Source organism: Miniopterus natalensis, chromosome 11 (assembly GCF_054644295.1).
Source record: "Miniopterus natalensis isolate mMinNat1 chromosome 11, mMinNat1.hap1, whole genome shotgun sequence".
Lineage (NCBI taxonomy): Eukaryota > Metazoa > Chordata > Mammalia > Chiroptera > Miniopteridae > Miniopterus > Miniopterus natalensis.
In genome coordinates this window covers 45,331,904-45,354,253 of record NC_142091.1, presented here as the reverse complement: position 1 = coordinate 45,354,253, position 22,350 = coordinate 45,331,904, and the positions used below count along the sequence as shown (strand labels likewise).

Genomic DNA, 22,350 nt, shown 5'->3' with positions numbered 1-22,350 from the left:
ATACCATCTAGGTTTGTGTGAGTACACTCTGTGATGTTCACACAACAATGAAATCACCTAACAACATGTTTCTCAGAGTGTAGTCCTGTGGTTAAGCGGTGCATGATTGTATATGTGTTTGCCCCTTGGCTCTAGTGTGATGTGGAAAGATGAGTTGTAATCGGAAAGGTGTGAGTGAATTTACTATTGAATATATGTAGTGCTTATTTAAGTCACTTTCTCACCAGTTATTTCCCAGATCCAGCTGGATTTTATCTCTGGCTTGCAATTAGAGTAAAAGAATGCAGAGAGGAGACAAACTTTTAAAATGTTCTGTCTAGAAGAGAATAAGAACCCTTTCTAAAACAAAATACAAAGTTCTAGTATAAATGATGCTTGAAAGGGGGGAAAAAAGCATAATATGAATTAACTGAAAATAAAAGACAATGCTTTATTCTGGTTTATCATTCTATATTAGAAGCTAAGACATTTTGTTGATTTGTATGCTCTGATAGATACTTTCTCTTCTAAGGGAGGGGAAGAGTTATGGACAGGCTGAGCTCAGTGTGCAGATGTGAAAATGGAGATGTGCAGTGCCCTGACAAAGACTAAAGTCTCTGAGACAGCACTGGGTCACTGCATCAGCATTGCTTCACCACGGTATCCTTGCTTTCTGTATTGAGTTCCTTCCTGGTTCACAAATGTTCTCTCTTCACCCTTTATCTAATCAGCCACAATAAAATACAACTGTCAACCAGAGTGCATTTAAACCAAAAAAAGGTAAGTATTTGGTACTTCACAGCAATGCAACTCTGTTTTACTGTTTAAATCTGGAGGAGAATCAGAGATCCTGAATTCCCAGCCCAGGAAACATATGAGGCAAACAAATTTAAAAGAAGGGAGGATACTTGGCCAGGGAGTTGGTATCCTGGTTTCTAGACCCTGCCTTACGCAACTTCAGGGGCAAGACCCTAATTATAGATCTCAGAGTGCTTCAGCTGCATCATCTGGAATTGTGATGCTACTACGTACACCTTACCATTCCCCCTTAATATACTGCGAACTGGCAGAAGAAACGCATTGGGCTACGCAGAAAAATAATGTTTTGAAGCATTATTAGTATCATTATGATTATTATTGTCATTATCTTTATACTTGGTACTTATTACTGATGTTTCCTTCATCAAAGAAACTCAAAGATTTATTTAAAAAAATATGTATTCATATAGCATATCTCTAGGAAAATTCTAGAATTCTGATATACAAAATATGTAATTTGCTTAAGTTTTCAAACAAGTTTGTAGATAATCCAGAGCCAGAATTCCATTCCAGTACATATGAATATGTATATTACTGTTTGTCAGAGCAACAGCATAAATAACCCATTCTCTGGCATTTTATATTTTTAAAAATATGTTTTTATTAATTTTAGAGAGGAAGCGAGAGGGAGAGAGAGATAGTAACATCAATAATGAGAGAAAGTGATTGATTTACTGCCTCCTGCACACTCCCTTCTGGGGATCGAGCCTGCACACCAGGCATGTGCCCTGACCAGAAATCAAACCCTGACCTCCTGGTTCAAAGGTCAGTGCTCAACCACTGAGACCACTGGCCAGCCTCCCCTAGCATTTTAATCCCACCCCCTAGTAATTGTTTAAATGTCTTGCATACCTCTATTTCCACTTTAAATATTACTTAAGACTAGGCATTCTTTCTTTAAAAAAAAAAATATTTGTATTGATTTTTAGAGAGGAAGGGAGAGGGAGAGAGAGAGAAACATCAATGCGAGAGCGACTGGCTGCCCCCTGTACCCTGCATGCTCCCTACCAGGGATCCGGGATGGAGCCCGCAACCCAAGCATGTGCCCTGACAAGGAATCAAACCTTTTGGTGCATAGGCGAAGCCCAACCAACTAAGCCACACTGGCCAGGACAAGTAGGCATTCTTTTAATTTTTTTAAATGAGCAGCTTTCTAAATTAACCATCAAGCTTCCAAAAATAGTAAGAGAATGAGATTAATTCTGATCACAATAGTCTTCCAAATAGCTGCTGTAATTTGTCAGGGTTCTCCAGAGAAACAGAACCAATAGGATGTATATATATATATAGAGAGAGAGAGAGAGAGAGAGAGAGAGAGATTTATTTTAAGGAATTGGTTTACACGATTGTTGAGGTTTGATGAGTCCAAAACCTAATGAGGTGGGCTTTCATGCTGGAGACTCAGGGGAGAGTTGCAGTTTGAGTCCAAAACCAGTTGGCTGGCAGAATTCCTTCTTGTTTGGGGTAAGTCAGTCTTTGTTCTATTAAAGCTTTCAACTGATTGGGTGAGGCCCACCCGCATTACAGAGAGTAATCTGCTTTACTCAAAATCCACCAATTTAAATGTTAATATTATCCAAAAAAACACCTTTAGAGAAACAAAGGTATTCAACCAAATATCTGAGTACCCTGGCCTTGGCAAGCTGACACATAAAATTAATCATCACAGCTTGTTTAATTATATTCAGACTTAGGTAAATAGTTTAGTGGCATTAAACAAGTACTATATATTATCTTAATTCTGAACACACTATACTCTTCTAAGAGATATAGTATAGAGGAAAATCAGTAGGATAAAAGTTTTAAAAAATAGATATGCATAGTCAGTTTCTCCAAACCTCAGTTTCCTCATCTGTGAAATGGAAATATTTTAATATTCTTAAATTGTAAACTTGAGCACTTTACAAATTATTATTAATGTATATAATTGCTCTGAACATGTGTACTTTTTCCCCTCCAAAACATGATTAAATACTTTATTATGCTTAAGTAGCTCTATTTCAGTTCAATAATTTGTATTTTCAAGAATGATTCTTCAACTGCATTGTTGTAAGATATATTGTAAATAAGTATTGTCACTAATATAAAGTATCAAAGTTTGCAAATGATTTTATTTTTTAATAAATTAGAGTGGATGCAATATCATCCCTATAATACTATTCTTTGTAACTTGCATTCATATATGCTTTATACCTTGGAAAGAAAGGAATACTAGGAATTGCACAAAACTTGAAGACAATGTCATCTTAGTTGCTGCCAGTAATCTCGATCCCCTTTCAGTAATGTTTCTTGCAGATGAACATTACCCATACTCTAACTTTAGTTTTTCTTAAAAATTCTGAATACAGTGAACTGAAAGTATCAGTTGACCTCCTCTACTTAAGGTTCATCTATAGCCTGTCTAGTATAGAAATTTTTGCCCTGAAATGGGCCTCCCACTTCTAGCTTACAAGTCCAACATCAGAGAAATAAGGGGTCTCCATATTGACGAAGTCCAATGAGATCACCTTAGTCATGCTATCATCTAACCATTTAAGAACTTTAAAACTATGTTAGACTTTAAAAAGAGAAATGGCAAAGGAAAAATACTAGCAGGCAGGATCTTGATCTATTTCATTCCACTGGCCTAACAATATGCATCGTAAATACTGTAAGGTGATCATATGTCCTGGTTTGCCTGCTATGGTCCTGGTTTATGACTGCTGTCCTAATGTAATTATTAATAGCACCCCCCTCATCCAAAACATAGAGTGCTTACAATTGTTTATCAATGTGCACTCAATTTCTGTACAAAACATGTATTAAATGCTCACTAAATATTTACTAAATGAATGATGATCCAAATAGAGTGGCCCACTAAATTGATTTCAAAGAATTTAGTTCCGTACTAAGATGCTATGAACAGTGTGGTAGGCTGAATGATGCCTCCCCCCCGCAAAAGACGTGTCCATGTCCTAATCCCTGAAACCTATGAATATTACCTTATATGGCAAAAGATGTATTTAAGGGTCTTGAGAGCAGTTTATCCTGAATTATCTGAGTACGATACACATGTATCTTCATAAGAGAGAGTCACAGGGAATTTTGTGACACACACAGGGGAGAAGGCATTGTGAAGACAAAAAGGGGAGAGATGCAGCCACAAACCAAGGAAGCTGGAAGAGACAAGGGATGGATTTTCCTCTAGAGCGTTGGAAGGAATTATCACCCTGCCAACACCCTGATTTTTGGACTTTAGACCCTCAGAACTGTGAGAAAATTAATTTGTTGTTTCAAGCCACCCACTTTAGGACAATTTGTTATGGCAGCTAAGTCAGCTAATTTTCAATTTCCCTATCTGTAAAATGGGGGAAATGACACTTCCTTACTTGCCTCCAAATGATTTTTACTGAGATTCGAATGAAAAAAAATGTATATTTTTGTACTCAGTAAATATTTATGGAGATCTACTATATACCAGGAACTATCCTAAGCATTGTATCTAAGGGATATAACAGTGAACATGACAGACAAGTTCCTGCTATAATTGAGTGTACATCCTAATGCAGTAAGCAGACAATACACAGAAAGAATGCAAAAAATCATTTTTAATAGTGATAAAACTGAAAAATATGTGGAGTAATGTAATAGAGTGCCCAGAAAAGGAGACATCACATAGGATGGTCAGGGAAGACTTGTCTGTAGGTGACCATAAGCTCATAAAGATGTGACCCAAATTATGAAAAAGAGCCAGCCATGTAAAAAAATGAGTAAGAGCTTTCTGGGTAGTGGAACTTGAAAAAGAGGTAGCCATAGCCTTTGCATGTTGAGGACTAGGAAGCTTTGCTTGAACTTGGTATGTAGGAGGAACAGAAAAAGGGCCAGTGGGACTGAAGTATAGAGGTCGAGAAGAACATGGTACATGAGGTCGAAGCTGTCTTCCAGGGCTGGAGCATGTAAGGCCATGCAGGCCACCATAAAAAATTTGGGGTTTATTGTGGATATAATGGGAACTCATGATCAAAGGGTTTAAAAAATGGTAATGATGTTATCAGATTTACATTTTTAAAAGATGACTGGCTTCTGGGTAGAGAATGTATTGGAGAGCAAGAAATGAAGTTGAGAGACCATTTAGGAGGCTATTGCAATAATACAGGCTAGAGATAATGGTGGTTAAAGTGATAGCAATATACTGGACTGGGTAAAAGTAGGTTTACAGTTGTGAGTACACAAAACACATAATTTATTCTGGTATCATTATTTATTAATTATTGTATTATTTTCCATAAGAACACTTTAACCCTACTTTTGCCCCACGCTGTAGGTCAAGAGAAGTGGACCAGTTTAAGATATATTTTGGAGACAGAGCCAAAAGAACTTCTGATGGATTGGATTTGAGAGATGAGAGACAGAGAGGAATTAAGAATGATTCATAGGTTTCGCCTTAGCAACTGGCTGATGGTACATGATGGAAGAAAACCTATTCTGAACATGTTAAACTTAAAATGCCTATTAGATATCCAAGGGGAAGTTTCAGTAGGCAACTTGATATATAGCCATTGCTTCATTGGGGGAGGGATGAATCGGAGACGAAGAAAGGACTTTGGTAATCATCACCATATAAACTGTATTTAAAGCCACAGGATAAAAAGTGAATTATCTAGGGGGAAAATATTCAGAGAAAAGAGAAAGAGGTCCAGCATAAATTCTTGGGCACATCAATATTTAAAGGTCAAGCATAGATGGAGAAGCCAGCAAAGACAGCTGAACTGGTGAAGGAGCCACTCAGGTAGAAGGAAATCCTGAAAGTGTAAAGTCATGGAAGTCATGAGAAAAATGAATGAATAAATGTCAACAAGATAATATGCACGAATATTTTCTCAGCACCTGCTGGGTGCAAAGGACTGTACTAGAAATGCAAAAGGAGTGTTCCCAGCTCAAGGACCTTATGATTTTGGAAGGAAGATAGAAATAAGCCCCATAAAAATAATACAGTCCATAGCCTTCTAACTGGTCTCCCTAGCTCCAGGTTTTTCTTTCAATCCATTTTACACAAGCCAAAAGCTTAATTTTCCTAAAACAACACTTTGGTCAATTAAAACTTTCAGCTTTAAACTAAAATTCATTAGAATTCTGAACTTTCTCTGCCCTTAGAGTCAGTCCCAAATCATCCTTCTGGTACTCCAGGATGGTCACAGATTCATCTCCTGTTATTCCCTTTATGAAGCCTTAGAGCATTTATTCTTGGTTGTTCAGTTTAACATTCATTCTACCCTTTCCTGCCTTTGTGTATAATTGGCGTATGTATCTTTTGTCTAGCTTGTGAGCTTCTTGAAAACAGAGATTAAGCTCAAGCTCCTTGCCTAACCATTAGTATATTAATCCATTAGCTTTATTTTTTTCTGCCAAGTCTCTGACAAAGACCTAAATTTTAGTCATATGATATAAAACACTGATGTTATAACAAGTTTTGAGTCCCATAGAGCTAGATTAGGGATAAGCAGGACTGGAGGTGGGATGTAGCTAAGAGCAGTGAAGAAGTCTGAAACCAGATGACAAAGGGTCAAACTAAGGAGTTCTGATATTGTTCTGTTAGGGGAAATCTACTGGCATTTATATATTCATGTCTGTGCTTCAGGAATAAATAGGTAGAGGGGATAAATGAGGATGGCCTCAAAATTACAAGCAATAGCACATCAGTGGGAGTGAATTCTTTGAGGCAGCAATACCAGCCTAACTGGCTCTGTGAGAGAAGACCGGGTGTCTGGGAGTGGTGAAAAATAAGACCAACAGAAGGAGGCTAGGGCTTGAAAGCCAGGCAGAAGCATATGAACTGGGATCCCTGGGTTCAAATGCATGTTTCCCTACTTGGGGAAAGTCCCTTTTCTAGAACCCAGTTTCCTTTTCCTAGGCATTTTTTTCCCCCCAGCTGTAAATGTTATCATTTTCTATAATATTCTGACCTGCTACAGTGGTTCTCAAACCTTGAATGCACACTGGAATCACTTGGAGAGCTTTAAAAGCTGTTGATGCCTGGATCCCGCGTCCCTGGTCTTGGACGAGGCCTGGGCACTGAGAGTTTTAGAAGGTCCCCAGGTGATTCTACTGTGCAGCCAAGATCGAGATCAACTGATGCAGAAAACAGTGAAACACTAAGATCTTAAAGATGGCAATGATGGGGGGGAGGCGGGGGGGCAGTGTTTTAAGGAAGACTTATATGAGTATCCAGAGTAGAGGGAAAAGACTATAGGAGACTGACTGTAAGTTTTCAATAATCCAGGAGAAATTTTTATACTAAGGCCTAGATTAGCATGCATGCAATAAAGTTGTAGGATAGAGGTGAATGTAGGAAGATTATTAGAGGGAAATAACATCAGTACTCAGTTACTGATTGAATATTAAACCTGATCAAAAGGAAAGAGAAAATGTAGAGTCAAGTTTCTAGTACAAAAGAATAGTGGGATCTTTAGCAAAACTAAAATAGTTGTGAAACAGTTGATTAATCAATATTATTGATAATATAGTAATTGACGTGTAATTACTATGTCAGGGACTGTGCTACGTCCTTTCATACATTGTCTCATTGTCTGGAATTTAGCTTTTAGTTTATAGAAAATTGAATTTTAAATACACCCACTTCAATCTGTGATGTTTAACACTTCCATTTTACATCAGTTTTCTCTAAGATTGAAAATCTGTTAAGAGTCCTGACTTGTTAATTCATATTCTTTAGCATTATTTTAACTAATAATGTTAACTGCTGGTTATTATTCTAATATATAGCTCCTGCATCATCTGCTATCCTTTCTGAATTTAAGGATACCCTAATCATCCACCTTCAGCCCCGATCTTTCACTAACTTCAATTCTGAATTTCCAACAGCCTATTACTGATCAGAGATGCCAACTTGCAGGCGTATTTACTTTGGACCACGGTAATTTTAAACATTTGAATTCATTAACATTCAAATTTTAGAAGATTATACATACAAATCCAGATTTCCATCTTTTCATGAAAAATCTTAAAATATGGCAATTCAGGGACTGAAATTTCAACAGATATTTAAGTATAGCTGAATAGCAACGGCCTCATCTAGATGTTTTTTCTTTATTTCACCATAGTTAAATCTCACTTGGCCCTTAGCCAGTTTGCTAAGTGGTTAGAGCATCTGCCTGAGGCCTGAAGGATCTCGGGTTCTATTCCAGTCCAGGTCAAGGGCAGGTACTTCCACTGCAGGCTCGATCCTGGCCCAGTTGGGGTGCATGCAGGAGGCAGCCAATGGATGTGTCTCTCTCTCTCCCCCTTCCACTCTCTCTGAAAAACAATGGAAAATGCATCCTCAGGTGAAGATTAAAAAATAAATCTCACCTGACTCACTCGTTTATGTTCTTGCCTGGCCTCTATAGCCATTTTGCTTTTTTGAATTATTTGTTCAAATTCAAAAGATTCAGTATGTAACTGATCATTTTCCTATTATAATACAAAGCAGTCAGATTAGTTAGTTCAAATATCTTCTCTACCACTTACTGTGTTGCTGTGGGCAAGTTATGAAACTGCTGTCTCTTAGTTCCTGGATCTGTAAAATAGGAATAACAGTATTTATAGTTGTAAAGATTGACATAAAATGGAAGTGCTAAACATCACAGATTGAAGTGGGTGTATTTAAAATTCAATTTTCTATAAACTGAAAGCTAAATTCCAGACAATGATTTGAATTTTTACACATCCATGATGTGATGGAAATATATCAAAATTGTGAATATCTTTCTCTCCCACCAACTGAAAGGTAATTGAAAGATTATGTTTTATCCATATTTTCACTTTTTTTTTTTTTAACCATGGGTTACTTTCTCCCAGCCCAGGTTCTCACATACACTCCCATCTCCAAAGCCCATATCAGAGGAGTTTTACAATTAGAAAAAAAAAAAAAAATGGTAAGTATGCAAAACCTTTTTTTATTTTTAATTATTGAGCTGCAAGTTCCTCAAAAGTCCATCCAGGTTTGAGGGCTCAGTAAATATTCTCTTGGTAATATAGACTAGAATAGTGCTTCTGAACACTATTCTATCAGGTTAATGTATTATTAGTCATGAACAATGTAAGCCAGTTAGGCAAAAATAAAACGCTATGTATATGAAGCATTTTTGCCACTGGAAAGCCCTATAGAAATTATAGAGAAATATTATTCTGGTGTTATTTTGAGGCTAAAGGGGTCCTGAAGTTACAAAGTGAAACCTTTTGTATTTGAAACATAATTTGCACCTTTCCCCTAAAAACGCTTCCCCAGCCCCAAGAGCGAGACTGTCCTTCCAGTTGTCAGAGCCCGAGCGAAGCTGACTTACCGGCGACCACCGCGGGCGCGCGGCGCGGAGGGCTCTCAGCCTAACGCCTGGGGGGCCCGACGCGCCGCCGCGGCGCCGCCCTCCGGGAGCGCGCGGAGCGGGAGCCCGCGGCCGGGTCGGCGTCCGGACGAGCCGCGCTCCCTCGGGAACGGTCAGGGCCGGGCGCTGCACCCCAGGAGCTGCTCGGACACGTCAAACACAAGTTTAGGTCTTTGAAAATCCTGCCCTTTATTGAACACGTTCTTTAGAAGTCATGCGTAAGACACACACACGCTTTCTTTTGATTACACGTTACATTAACCGTGTATCCAAAATGAAGATGGGGACATTGCTGTTGGTTCTTTAGTATGTGGAAATATGACTTCATTTTTGGGTAGCTGAAATGTCGCAAACGATATAACACTTCGTTTTGTGGTACCCCGCCTTTAAAATATTACCCGAGAAGTAAACACAGTTCACCCGGCCGGCTTCGAAAAGCCTAATCCTATTTGTTACGGTGGACCTTACATAAAATGGAAATACACAGCTGACCATCTTCAACGGGCTTTAAAAAAAAAGAAAGAAAAAGAAAACACGAACAAAAACAGGCGCTAGCGATTGAACCCTCGGGCGCCCGGGCGCCTGGGGAAAGCTGTTCTGGGTGAGGCGCTGGGCACAATGAAGCCGCCCGTCGGCCTTCCCGTCCGCGCCGCGGGGCTGCCACTAGCAGGGCGCGCAGGGCAGCTTTCTTCACGCGCTCGGGTCGCCGTCTGGTCTCCCGAACCCGTCTCCCGGCTCCCCCACCGGAGGCAGCCGGGGCCGAGCGCCCGGGGACCCGCAGTGATTCCAGGCGCTGCGCCCCGGGGGCGCCAGCCTCCTACGGGGAGCCCGGCCCGCGAGGAGCAATCACTGCTCCCGGAGGCACCGGGAGCATCAATGCTCCGACGGGCGACGGACAGGAATCGGATAGGGTAGGGAAGGGCGAGCTTTCGTCCCCCAATCCGGGGAGGAAACGAGGGAAAGGGAAAGAGGGCTGTGAAACTCCCGCGTGGGGAACGAACTCGGGGAACAAAGACGGGAGGAAGATGAGGCAGCCACGCCAGCGCAGACGCAGGCCGGCCCTCCGGCTTTACGCAAGCGGCCCGCAGCGCGGCCGTGCTCCGCGGCCCTTACGCCGCTGGCTCGGCTCAGAGTCTTCGTGAATACGGCTTTGCGCACTGCGGCGGGGCTGCGCTGCAACCGAGCTTGGCGCGACGGCTCCTCCCCGCCATCCTGCGCGGATTGGTGGCGGGCGGGAGCCGGGCTGCTGATTGGGTGGCGCAGGAGCCATTCGGGGCGGCTCTGCTGGGTTCGGCTGCCCCAGAGTGATAAGTTCGGCTTCAGACACGCCTCAGAGCCAGCAGTGAGTCGGAGCTCTATGGAGGTGGCGGCGGGTACCGGGTGGTGGCTGCAGCAGCGACTCTTCTGAACTGAGAGTTTCCAGCCGTTTCCGACTCCTTCCTCCCCCTTCCCTCCCCCTTTTTTGTTTTCCGTTCCCCTTCCCCCTCCCTTCCCCGTCCCCGACGGCCGGATCCTGAGGAGGCAGCTGCACTGGCAGCTGAGTTCTCGGTGAAGGTGAGTGGAGCCGCCGCCGCGCCGCCGCCGCTGCCGCCGCCGAGGGGTGCGCTCTAAAATGGCCGCCGTCCCCAGGCCACTTCTCGAGTGGTACAAAATGGCGGCCGCAGGCGGACCCGGGCGGGGCGACCCTTTTTAGCGTTTCCTCCGCGCTTGGGGCACCTGAAAATTCTTCGCCTTTGTTCTCCCTTCCCGTTGTCGACCGTCCTCGTGGCTGCGGGGCTGGGGTCCGGGCGGGCCCTTGCGCGGGTGTGTTCGGAGCGGGAGAGAGCGTGGCGGGGCCGCACGCGCCGCGGCTGGGGAGGACGCGGGTCGGCGGGAGGGCCCGGCCGTTGGCGCGGGACCAGCCGAGGCGCAGGAGTCCCGGAGACCGGCCTCCCGGCGGGGAGGTGTGTGAATTCCCCGTGCCGGCCGGGGGCGGCTGGGCTGCTCTTCCTGGAGGCAGCGAAGGGCATCCCCGACGGGCTCCTCCAGAGACCCGAGAGGGGAGAGAAAACAAAGATTTACGTCCTTTTGTCAGTTGGGAAGGGAACGGGGAGGCGGATGTCAGCCCCTTGGGGATTTATGGGGTGGGTGGGGGCCCCTTGGGAGGCGGCGGGGGGAAGGAGACCGCCTCCCCGACTGGAGAACAAAGAGCCGGCCGGCGGTCGGCGGGGGCGCCTCCGCTCGTCGCCGAGGCTCTCCCGCCGCGGCTTCGTGGGGAGCCCGTCGGAAACGCTTCCCTGACGCGGCCTGGCTGGGAGGAACCCACTGCTCTTTTGTTCCCAGGAAGGGAAGAAACGGGGCGGAGGTTCCCGCTGCCATGTTGGGGCCGAGGCCGCCGCCCGCTCGGTGCCGGCCTCCGCGCCCCTGCCCCTCGCGCGTCCTCCCCGACGCCCTGGGCGCGGAGTTGAGAGAGTGGACAGTGAGGAAACTGCTAGACGGGCCGGTTGTCCCTGACCCAGCGTTTGGTTTGTCGTTGGGGCGTTAAACTGTTAGGACATTTTCCACGTACTGTGCCCATGTTGATAGCTTTTCTCTTACTGAGCTCAGTGCTCAGTGTTAAAGGAGGTAGAATGTGGCTTTTCCTCAAAGATACGTTCTTAGCAGTTGAGATGTTTTTGTATCTCTGCATTCTTGAACATAAGGGAACTTGTAGGTGGCTAAATGTGCTGCCCGTTTGAGTGCATTCTCTTAGTCCTATGAGATCTGCAGTGCAGTGAAAGTTGGATCAACTGCAGTGCCTCGATCCGAAATAAATTGTAATTGAAGGGGGATTTATAGACTTGTATGTGAGCAGTGTCTAATTTTGGTACTCTTTCTCATTCTAGGTTTTTCATTTCTCCCATCCCCATCCCTCCCCACCCCATCCATTAATATTATTCTTTTGAAGATTCTTCATTGTCAAGCCGCCAAAGTGGAGAGTGCGATTGCAGAAGGGGGTGCTTCTCGTTTCAGGTACGTGTAGATTTATTTGGGGCAATTGTTAGAGACCAATCACAAAACCAAAAGAATCATCACACCACACCTAATAATTCTGAATAAACGTGCTGTATGTTTAATTCATAATGTGTTGCGTTCGTTTTTTAAAGTCCTTAAATTTTCACTATCTCTTGTTTATTGCCATGTGAATAATAAATGTAATTGATTATTTGTATTTCCATTATGGCACAGGTTGAGTCTTTATCTGTGGTGTAATTTCTAAAATACAGAATAATTAAAGAGATCCCTCTGAATGAAACATAACTGGGGTATAGCTTTTTTTAATGTTTTTCTTTTAATCAGTGCTTCTTCGGGCGGAGGAGGAAGTAGGGGTGCACCTCAGCACTATCCCAAGACTGCTGGCAACAGGTATGGTGAACAAGTAGAAACAATGAGCCTTACAAATAACAGATTTGTATTAGTTATGCATAACAATATAGTTGTGGCAGTAGACGTCAGGAATTGTAACCTTACTGGGCATGGTTTCTGCTATGCAACCTAAATTTAGGTTATACTGTACATGCAACATGTTCATGAGACACTAGAAAATGTTGGTTCCCAAGATGTGGCAGCATTGGCATCACCTGGGGGTCTGTATTAGAAATGTAAATTATCAGGCCCTCCCCAGACCCATTAAAGCAGAAAGGGAATGGGCCCAGCAGTCTGTTCTAACAAAATCAGATGATTCAGATGTACACTTTTGAGAACTACTGATTGTTTTAGTTGTAAAGGAAGTTGAGAACCTCTAAACTGAAATTTTGGTATTTAGAAGGATTTCTGATCAGTATGACATTTGTTATATGTGACTGCAGGCTATGTTTTAAATTGTCTCGATTTTAATTACAATTTTCTTTTTTTACTAGCGAGTTCCTGGGGAAACCCCCAGGGCAAAACGCTCAGAAATGGATTCCTGCACGAAGCACTAGACGAGATGACAACTCCGCAGCAAACAACTCCGCAAATGAAAAAGAACGACATGATGCGATCTTCAGGAAAGTAAGAGGGTAAGTTGATAGATCTATTTGGTCCTTTTACTAAAAGGCGTGACGAATGGGTTCACTGTATTTCTTTTGTGGGTAGGCTGTATTGCTCAGAAGGCAATGGTTATGCCCAAAGTATTTTAGCAAATGCCAATGTTGACAGTTTTATCTTAAAAGAGCAGCACCATCAGTATTTGGGGGCTTAGAGTTCCTTTTCAGCCTGTTGTGCTGACACTGCCCATGTCTGGTGTTTAACCCAGTGAAGCTCAGAGAACAGGCCTTAGCTCCTGCATCTAATCTAGCCTCCATAATTAGGAGGCTCTTTCTTGTTCTCTGGGTTTTGAGGATATGTGAAACATTTCTTGTCAGCTGGGGACCCCCAGTCAGATACAGATTATAGTCTAAATTATAGTGACAGGTTTATTTAAACATCTTCGGTTAAATGCGTAAGAAGAAACATCTTGATATTAAAGGGAGATGATAGAAGAAAAAATTAACATGATTTAAAAGCTGTTTTTTAACTTAATAACTTGTGTGTTGGCTGACAAAGTGTGATTCCTTTTTTCCCAGCATACTAAATAAGCTTACTCCTGAAAAGTTTGACAAGCTATGCCTTGAGCTCCTCAATGTGGGTGTAGAGTCTAAACTCATCCTTAAAGGGGTCATACTGCTGGTAAGTTACATGTTGGCTTAACTGAAGGGGGGAGAAAAATATTTAACAAACCCAAGTTGGTTTTTTTACACTTGCATTATTGCTTAAAACTCTTGAGGTGTGAGCTAGGTAAATGTATTTTTGAATGATGATTTAAAACACCCACTAACTTTTATGGCATCAGACTTAAGAAGCGGATCTTAAATTGTTCATACTATGTAGGCTTGGAAAGTTAACGAGCTTATCACAAGCAGGCTGTTTAGGTTTTTTTGTTTTTCATTCTGTGGAAAACATTTTTATCTTGGGGGCGAGTTGTGTGATAGTTGATATAATATTCCAGTGTCTGTTTATAGTTTTGATTTTTTTTGGCATATTTTCAACATCTCTGGGGGTGACTAGTATGATTGGACTCTTTAAATACACTGTAATAGCTAACTTTTAAATACTTGTGTTTTTCCAGGCTGTGTGCTAAGCACCTTACGTGCATTACCTAATTCAGTTTACACAGTAATACTTACAAAAGAGGTTTTCTTATTCCCAAATTATAAATGAGGTATAGAGGATTTGTAAGAAATTTGAAATCTAAGATTACTGTGACTGCAAAGAATTATTAAGTTAGAAAGGAAGGGTTCTTTAAATTGTCATACTGAGTTTTGTGGGTGGGGGGGCTTTATGCCATTTCCTGTAGATTGTGGACAAAGCCCTAGAAGAGCCAAAGTATAGCTCACTGTATGCTCAGCTATGTCTGCGATTGGCAGAGGATGCACCAAACTTTGATGGCCCAGCAGCAGAGGGTCAACCAGGACAGAAGCAAAGCACAGTAAGTGGTAGTATTTGCTTTGCCCATTTTAAAGTTGATTTGAAAGATTTCATTAATAAAACTTGCCAAATGTCTTCTTTTTCTAATAGACATTCAGACGCCTCCTAATTTCCAAATTACAAGATGAATTTGAAAACCGAACCAGAAATGTTGATGGTGAGAATTTATCTTTGATACTAAGTAGTAGTAATATGGTACATTTTCAACTTAATTCTGAATGTTGACTTTATTCTTTCATATTTTTTCCAGTCTATGATAAGCGTGAAAATCCCCTCCTCCCCGAGGAGGAGGAACAGAGAGCCATTGCTAAGATCAAGATGTTGGGGAACATCAAATTCATTGGAGAACTTGGGAAGCTTGATCTTATTCATGAATCTATCCTTCATAAGTGCATCAAAACAGTAAGTATGATTAAAAAATAGGCTTAGATAATCCCTGAGTACACGTAATTATTTTGGGGAAATGAGTCAGTCATTGCTTTAGCCATCTGAGAATGTTAGATGGCCAGCAAAACTTAGTTAAATGTCCTGACTGTGGAAGTAAGTATGCAGTGTAGTAAGGTAGGAGTAGACTGATGACCTACTTATGTTAAATTGTTTATTTTGGAGGGATTTCTTTAACACAGACCAAATAGAAAGTACTATATTAGATACTGTAGGAATTATGAGTCAGTGCAAACATAGGGAAAGTATAGCATAAATGTAAGATTTTTCTCAACGTGAGGCATTTCTTTTGGTAGCTTTTGGAAAAGAAGAAGAGAGTCCAACTCAAGGATATGGGAGAGGATTTGGAGTGCCTCTGTCAGATAATGAGGACAGTGGGACCTAGATTAGACCATGAACGAGCCAAGGTATGTATGTTACTAACAATATATAAGTAGTTTGTCTTAATTTTATTCAAATCATTACATTTTTATGTGGTATTATAGAGGATTCCCATATTTAGTCATTAACTTTGATTGGAATCTAGAAGTCTTAAAAGCCTTAAATAGAGTATACATTTGCCATAGCACTTTCTTTTAATGATTTTTTTTTTCTTTTATTAGTCCTTAATGGATCAGTACTTTGCCCGAATGTGTTCCTTGATGTTAAGTAAGGAATTGCCAGCGAGGATTCGTTTCCTGCTGCAGGTAAAACTGGCTTCTTTAATTGTTAGTAAGCTTCTTTTGTTTAGAATATTAAAATGAAACTTACTAAAATTATTTTTAAATTAAAGGATACCGTCGAGTTGCGAGAACACCATTGGGTTCCTCGCAAGGCTTTTCTTGACAATGGACCAAAGACGATCAATCAAATCCGTCAAGATGCAGTGAAAGTAAGATTTTTTTTTTTTATCAAGTGAGCTTTAAGATTATAATCAAAGGACCCTATTAAAACTTGTTTGAGGCTCGTACTGGTGGAGCTCAGAAATTACATAAAAAGCACAACAATTTCCCTCAATACAAGAATTTTAGTTTTACATAAAATAGTGTCCAAAACAAGTATTTTATTCACTTTATTTCTAAAGGATCTAGGAGTGTTTATTCCAGCTCCTATGGCTCAAGGGATGAGAAGTGACTTCTTTCTGGAGGGACCGTTCATGCCACCCAGGATGAAAATGGATAGGGACCCACTTGGAGGACTTGCTGATATGTTTGGACAAATGCCAGGTGATTTAGAACAAAGCAGTAGTTTGGTTATTTAAAAAAAATCAGTGTAACATACTGATAGAGTTGTAAAAAGTAGAGTTGTAAAAAGTTGTCCATGTATATATTTCAAGGTAGCGGAATTGGTACTGGTCCAGGAGTTATCCAAGATAGATTTTCACCCACCATGGGGCGTCACCGTTCAAATCAGCTCTTCAATGGCCATGGGGGACACATCATGCCTCCCACACAGTCTCAGTTTGGAGAAATGGGAGGCAAGTTTATGAAAAGCCAGGTAAGAAAACATTTAAGAATGTTTAGGCAACAAGTATTAAACCCTGTAACATAGGTGATTTAGTTTCTGCTTTTTAAAAAATGCAAATACTTTAGGATCATGTGTTTCTAAACCAATTTATGCCTGTGGCAGTTGTTTTAAACTGGGTGAACTGTTTATCCCTAAGATCACTAAAGTACTAGTAAAACCACATCACTTTATTTGAGAGTTAGGTTAGATTTTACTCTTCCCTGTTTCATCTTTTACTTTCTCTGGGCAAATTCAGTTAAGCTTTCCTTATGGCTTGGCTCATCCCTTTGGTACTTTATTACCATAATTTGTGGACCCCTTTTTATCTAGACTTTCTTTCTCCCTTTCTGAAATAGGGGCTAAGCCAGCTCTACCATAACCAGAGTCAGGGACTCTTATCCCAGCTTCAAGGACAGTCGAAGGATATGCCACCTCGGTTTTCTAAGAAAGGACAGCTTAATGCAGATGAGGTACATTTGCCTATGTTACTTAATATACCACAGTTTGTCTATTCAGAAATCTATTGCCCGATGATTATAAAAAGACGCGTTGTTAAGAGGACTTAATGCTGGAGTTCTTTACCTTCTTTCTCTCTTTTCTGTACTTCTTTTTCTTTCTTTGGATATCCAGCGTCCTGTGAGCGAAGATTATGAGATATGAGGGCAAGTTTCTTAAGTGTTTAGTGAGAGCAAGGAAAATGGTTGTCAAGATTTTTACTGTGATTTCCCTTTAAATAGAATGACTTCACTAAGAATAAAACTCTTAATTAAGTTTTCTGGTTATTTTAGTAATGCTAGTCCTAGGAGAATTCAATACAAGTATAAGGTTTACAGTATCTTATTCTCGTGTAGATCAGATTTTTAGTTCTCTTGCCAGAAATTAAACCTGTTCACAAGGAGTACCTTTTTGGTTATTGGTGAAACTTACATTCCTGCTCTAGATCCTATCATGTTTGTATATACTGAGTCAATCTTAGGATTTTGGAATGTTGTATTTAGCGTCTTACCCAACTGCATATTGTTAACTTGGGATACCTGTTTTGATTTGTTTCCAATTCTAGATTAGCCTGAGGCCTGCTCAGTCGTTCCTAATGAATAAAAATCAAGTGCCAAAGCTTCAGCCCCAGATAACTATGATTCCTCCCAGTGCACAACCACCACGCACTCAGACGCCACCTCTGGGACAGGTATTGCACCATAGCATGGCAGCTTTTTCTACTTTAATACTTTTTAAAGATGTCTAAAGATTTTTTTTTAGTGTATTCCCTCTAAATTCACAAGTTTCCTTTTAAAATTTTTAAACATTTATACCTGTTATGTTACTGTTTTTTAGACACCTCAGCTTGGTCTCAAAACTAACCCACCACTTATTCAGGAAAAGCCTGCCAAGACCAGTAAAAAGCCACCACCCTCAAAGGAAGAACTACTTAAACTAACTGTAAGTTTCAAATAATCCCATAGCCTAGTTCATGAAGTATATTTGAGTTTAAAATAGAAGGCACTGAAGACACTGGGATTGTGTTCTTTTCAGGAAACTGTTGTGACTGAATATCTGAATAGTGGAAATGCTAATGAAGCTGTCAACGGTGTGAGAGAAATGAGGGCTCCTAAACACTTTCTTCCTGAGATGTTAAGCAAAGTTATCATCCTGTCACTAGACAGAAGTGATGAAGATAAAGAAAAAGCAAGTTCTTTGATCAGCTTACTCAAACAGGAAGGCATAGCCACAAGTGACAATTTCATGCAGGTAGGACACTTTTCTGGTTCTCTGAGAAGTCTTTCCATTCAAATTGGAGAACTAACAAACTGATTCTTATATCTTCCTTTTAAGGCTTTCCTGAATGTATTGGACCAGTGTCCCAAACTGGAGGTTGACATCCCCTTGGTGAAATCATATTTAGCACAGTTTGCAGCTCGTGCCATCATTTCAGAGCTGGTGAGCATTTCAGAACTAGCTCAACCACTGGAAAGTGGCACCCATTTTCCTCTTTTCTTACTTTGTCTTCAGCAACTAGCTAAATTACAAGACCGAGAATGGTTAACAGAACTTTTTCAACAAAGCAAGGTCAATATGCAGAAAATGCTTCCAGGTAAGAGAACACTGGGGAGGGTTTTGTTTTGTTTTAATGCTAAGTCTAGATTCCTTGGTACCTTGAGTGGGTTTATGTAGTTCCAGCAGTGTCATTGTTCTGTCCAGATTGTGATAAGTATTACCTGCCACGAGTAGATTCACTTTCATAAAATGTTGTGATATTTTTTTTTAACTAATTTGCTTCAAATGTCAAGTTTCCTTTGCTGGGTTAGTTCTTTATTTTTTTTATTTGTACATTTGGGAAATCATTACCTGATGATAAAAATTGCTTTCTCTCTTTAGAAATTGATCAAAATAAGGATCGTATGTTGGAGATTTTGGAAGGAAAGGGACTGAGTTTCTTATTCCCACTCCTCAAATTGGAGAAGGAACTGTTGAAACAAATAAAGTTGGATCCATCCCCTCAAACCATATATAAGTGGATAAAAGATAACATCTCTCCCAAACTTCATGTAGATAAAGGATTTGTGAACATCTTAATGACTAGGTAAGAAAAAGTTGGCCTTCTGCAAAAAGTTTATAGGGCAAGGGATTAAGAATTGTCTGTTTCTAATTAGGAAATTTGCTTTTGGGTTCTAATAAGATTTTTTTCTGTAGCTTCTTACAGTATATTTCTAGTGAAGTAAACCCACCCAGTGATGAAACAGATTCTTCCTCTGCTCCTTCCAAAGAACAGTTAGAGCAGGAAAAACAACTGCTTCTTTCTTTCAAGCCAGTAATGCAGAAATTCCTTCATGATCATGTTGATCTACAAGTGAGTGCCCTGTATGCTCTTCAGGTGCACTGCTACAACAGCAACTTCCCAAAAGGTGAGAGGAGCAACATGGGAAGAATGACAAGTATGGGGTAATTTTTAAACAGCACACTAAATAATGAGATTACATTTTGTCTTTTAGGCATGTTACTGCGCTTTTTTGTTCACTTCTATGACATGGAAATTATTGAAGAAGAAGCTTTCTTGGCTTGGAAAGAAGATATAACCCAAGAGTTTCCAGGGAAAGGCAAGGCTTTGTTCCAGGTAAATCTTGTGGAGAAATTTGGTCTGCTTTTCCCAACACTTGGCATTACTTTAATGACAAGCCTTTAAAACTGAAATACAAGCAAAGTAGTCATAGTGGTTTGTACATATCATTCTGCACTGTTATACACTATGGTAAAGTAGACCGCAGCAGCAAAATGAGGTGAAGCTATGACGTGAACAGCTTTGATCCTACTGGAGTGCGTTAGATGTTAGGTTAGAGATGGCTAATGTTCTTTATGTAAGCAAAGCCATTTATAAATATTGGGTGACTGTGCAAGATTGGATTTAAGCTTTTTTAAAAATGCCAGTCAAGAGGAGATTGCTTCTTCTCATAGCTTGATTTTCTATCTTAGTGTGGAATTCTGACCCTAGGGGATTCTAAAATGACAAGGCAAGTTCCAGGCCTGATTCCAGAGACTCTGATTTAATAGGTCTTACTAGACTAGTTTTCCAGGGGACCAGGCTTTGAGAAACAGTGGTCTCCAATGTCTTTACTCCTAAGGTTCACTACTAGTTTAATGAGCATCGGTCACCCTTGCAGCATTTAGACTTAGAGCTCTGTCCTTGTCCTTTTCGAGTCTGATCTGATCTGGCAATTTGGGGATGGAGCTGGGAATCGCTTTAGGAAATTTTTTTTTTTTTAAAGAGGGGGAAGAGAGAGAGAAACATCAATCAGTTGCGTTCCGCACTCACCCTGACTAGGGCTCGGGATTGAACCTACAACTTAGGCGTGTGCCCTGACGTGGATCAACCAGCAACCTTTCGGTGTACGGGGAGACAGTCCTAACAACAGCCACATGGGCCGGGGCTAGGAATCTTATTTTTACACCCCCTCCCCTTCACTGTACAGCTTTAACATATCTAGGTTTGAAAAGAACCTCTGTCCTACTAAAATGATCCTGAAATATAATTGGAGCAGTGTCATAGAATGACATCTAAGCTAACTTACCATCAACAGCTTATATGATATCTCAAATATAACTAACAAATGGTTTGAAAAATAACCTTAAAGCTAATATACAACTAGGATGTTCGCAGTTATAAAAGGTGCAGTACTACATAAAACTTGGTCCTTGGGTAGGTTGCTAGTTTGGTCCTGAATCAAAGCTTTTGTTAAGTTTTTCTGTTAGTACGACTTTAATTTTTTACATTACAAATTAATTTACAGGTGAATCAGTGGCTAACCTGGCTAGAAACTGCTGAAGAAGAAGAATCAGAGGAAGAAGCTGACTAAAGAACCAGCCAAAGCCTTAAATTGTGCAAAACATACTGTTGCTATGATGTAACTGCATTTGACCTAACCACTGCGAAAATTCATTCCGCTGTAATGTTTTCACAATATTTAAAGCAGAAGCACGTCAGTTAGGATTTCCTTCTGCATAAGGTTTTTTTGTAGTGTAATGTCTTAATCATAGTCTACCATCAAATATTTTAGGAGTATCTTTAATGTTTAGATAGTATATTAGCAGCATGCAATACTTACATCATAAGTTCTCAAGCAGAAGGCAGTCTATTGCAAGGATCTTCTTTGCTGCCAGTTATCATAGGCTGTTTTAAGTTAGAAAACTGAATAGCAACACTGAATACTGTAGAAATGCACTTTGCTCAGTAATACTTGAGTTGTTGCAATATTTGATTATCCATTTGGTTGTTACAGAAAAATTCTTAACTGTAATTGATGGTTGTTGCCGTAATAGTATATTGCCTGTATTTCTACCTCTAGTAATGGGCTTTATGTGCTAGATTTTAATATCCTTGAGCCTGGGCAAGTGCACAAGTCTTTTTAAAAGAAACATGGTTTACTTGCACAAAACTGATCAGTTTTGAGAGATCGTTATGCCCTTGAAGTGGTTTTTGTGGGTGTGAAACAAATGGTGAGAATTTGAATTGGTCCCTCTTATTATAGTATTGAAATTAAGTCTACTTAATTTATCAAGTCATGTTCATGCCCTGATTTTATATACTTGTATCTATCAATAAACATTGTGATACTTGATATAGTTGTGTATGACTTTAAGTTAGCATCCACCAATTTATGAAGAAACAGACATGGAACATTAAATTCTTATTACTCTAACTCCGTTTCCATGAGACAATTTCTCAGGTCAGGCTACTGGAAGTAACCAATATACAAACAGTCCTTATGATCAAAGGCAGTGCTGAGATGACAAGTCTCGTGAATTTGGAGTGCACTGCTCATGGGTAGCAACCAATTTGGTGACCATTACCTTTTCATTGACATACTGAAATACATGGTGACTGAGGCTAACCACCCTCATGGCCAAGGCAGCAGAGCTGTTCATCCTGCAGGCATTCCCAGTAGCTGCTGCTTGAGTCCTGGTTGCTCTCTGGAGAGTTCTAGGCAGACAAACAACAAACCTTACTGCTGTACCTGACAGAACATTGATGTCTTCAGTGTTCTACCAGCTCATTCTCCAAGGGGTGGGGAGTAGAACCAATGTTTGTGTCCTGTTTACATCAGAGAAGCCAGCCCTTCCTATATTAGCCATCCTCTCCACTGAAATTCTAACAACTAACAGGCATAGCTTTTGGTGGATGTCCTGAGTACGATGAAATTAAGGTTAAGCAGAGACTTCAACACTTTAGATAAAAGAACCTCAGGAAGCTGACTGCTAAGCTGTGGAAATCATGATAAATGGCATTATTCCTGGCCATCTGCCCAAC

The 22,350-nt window shown here is 40.8% G+C and overlaps 1 protein-coding gene and 1 non-coding gene across 2 annotated transcripts; both read left to right on the top strand.

Moving 5' to 3' along the window:
* The first annotated feature begins 5,519 nt into the window (after nucleotides 1–5,519).
* EIF4G2 (eukaryotic translation initiation factor 4 gamma 2) lies at nucleotides 5,520–21,661 on the top strand. The gene is made up of 23 exons (XM_087822269.1): nucleotides 5,520–5,566; nucleotides 10,173–10,531; nucleotides 10,582–10,712; nucleotides 12,085–12,149; nucleotides 12,477–12,542; nucleotides 13,037–13,177; nucleotides 13,724–13,826; nucleotides 14,494–14,625; nucleotides 14,715–14,781; nucleotides 14,875–15,026; nucleotides 15,365–15,475; nucleotides 15,671–15,754; nucleotides 15,841–15,939; nucleotides 16,132–16,273; nucleotides 16,384–16,544; nucleotides 17,614–17,739; nucleotides 17,886–17,990; nucleotides 18,084–18,299; nucleotides 18,384–18,642; nucleotides 18,927–19,131; nucleotides 19,242–19,453; nucleotides 19,541–19,662; nucleotides 20,834–21,661. Exons 1-23 carry the CDS (start codon nucleotides 5,520–5,522, stop codon nucleotides 20,897–20,899), a joined length of 3,171 nt encoding a protein of 1,056 aa, XP_087678395.1. The 3' UTR covers nucleotides 20,900–21,661.
* Nucleotides 17,077–17,219, top strand: LOC148092007 (small nucleolar RNA SNORD97). The gene has a single exon (XR_015715353.1). It is a non-coding gene; the product is annotated as a small nucleolar RNA SNORD97 (small nucleolar RNA).
* Nucleotides 21,662–22,350: the final 689 nt, after the last annotated feature.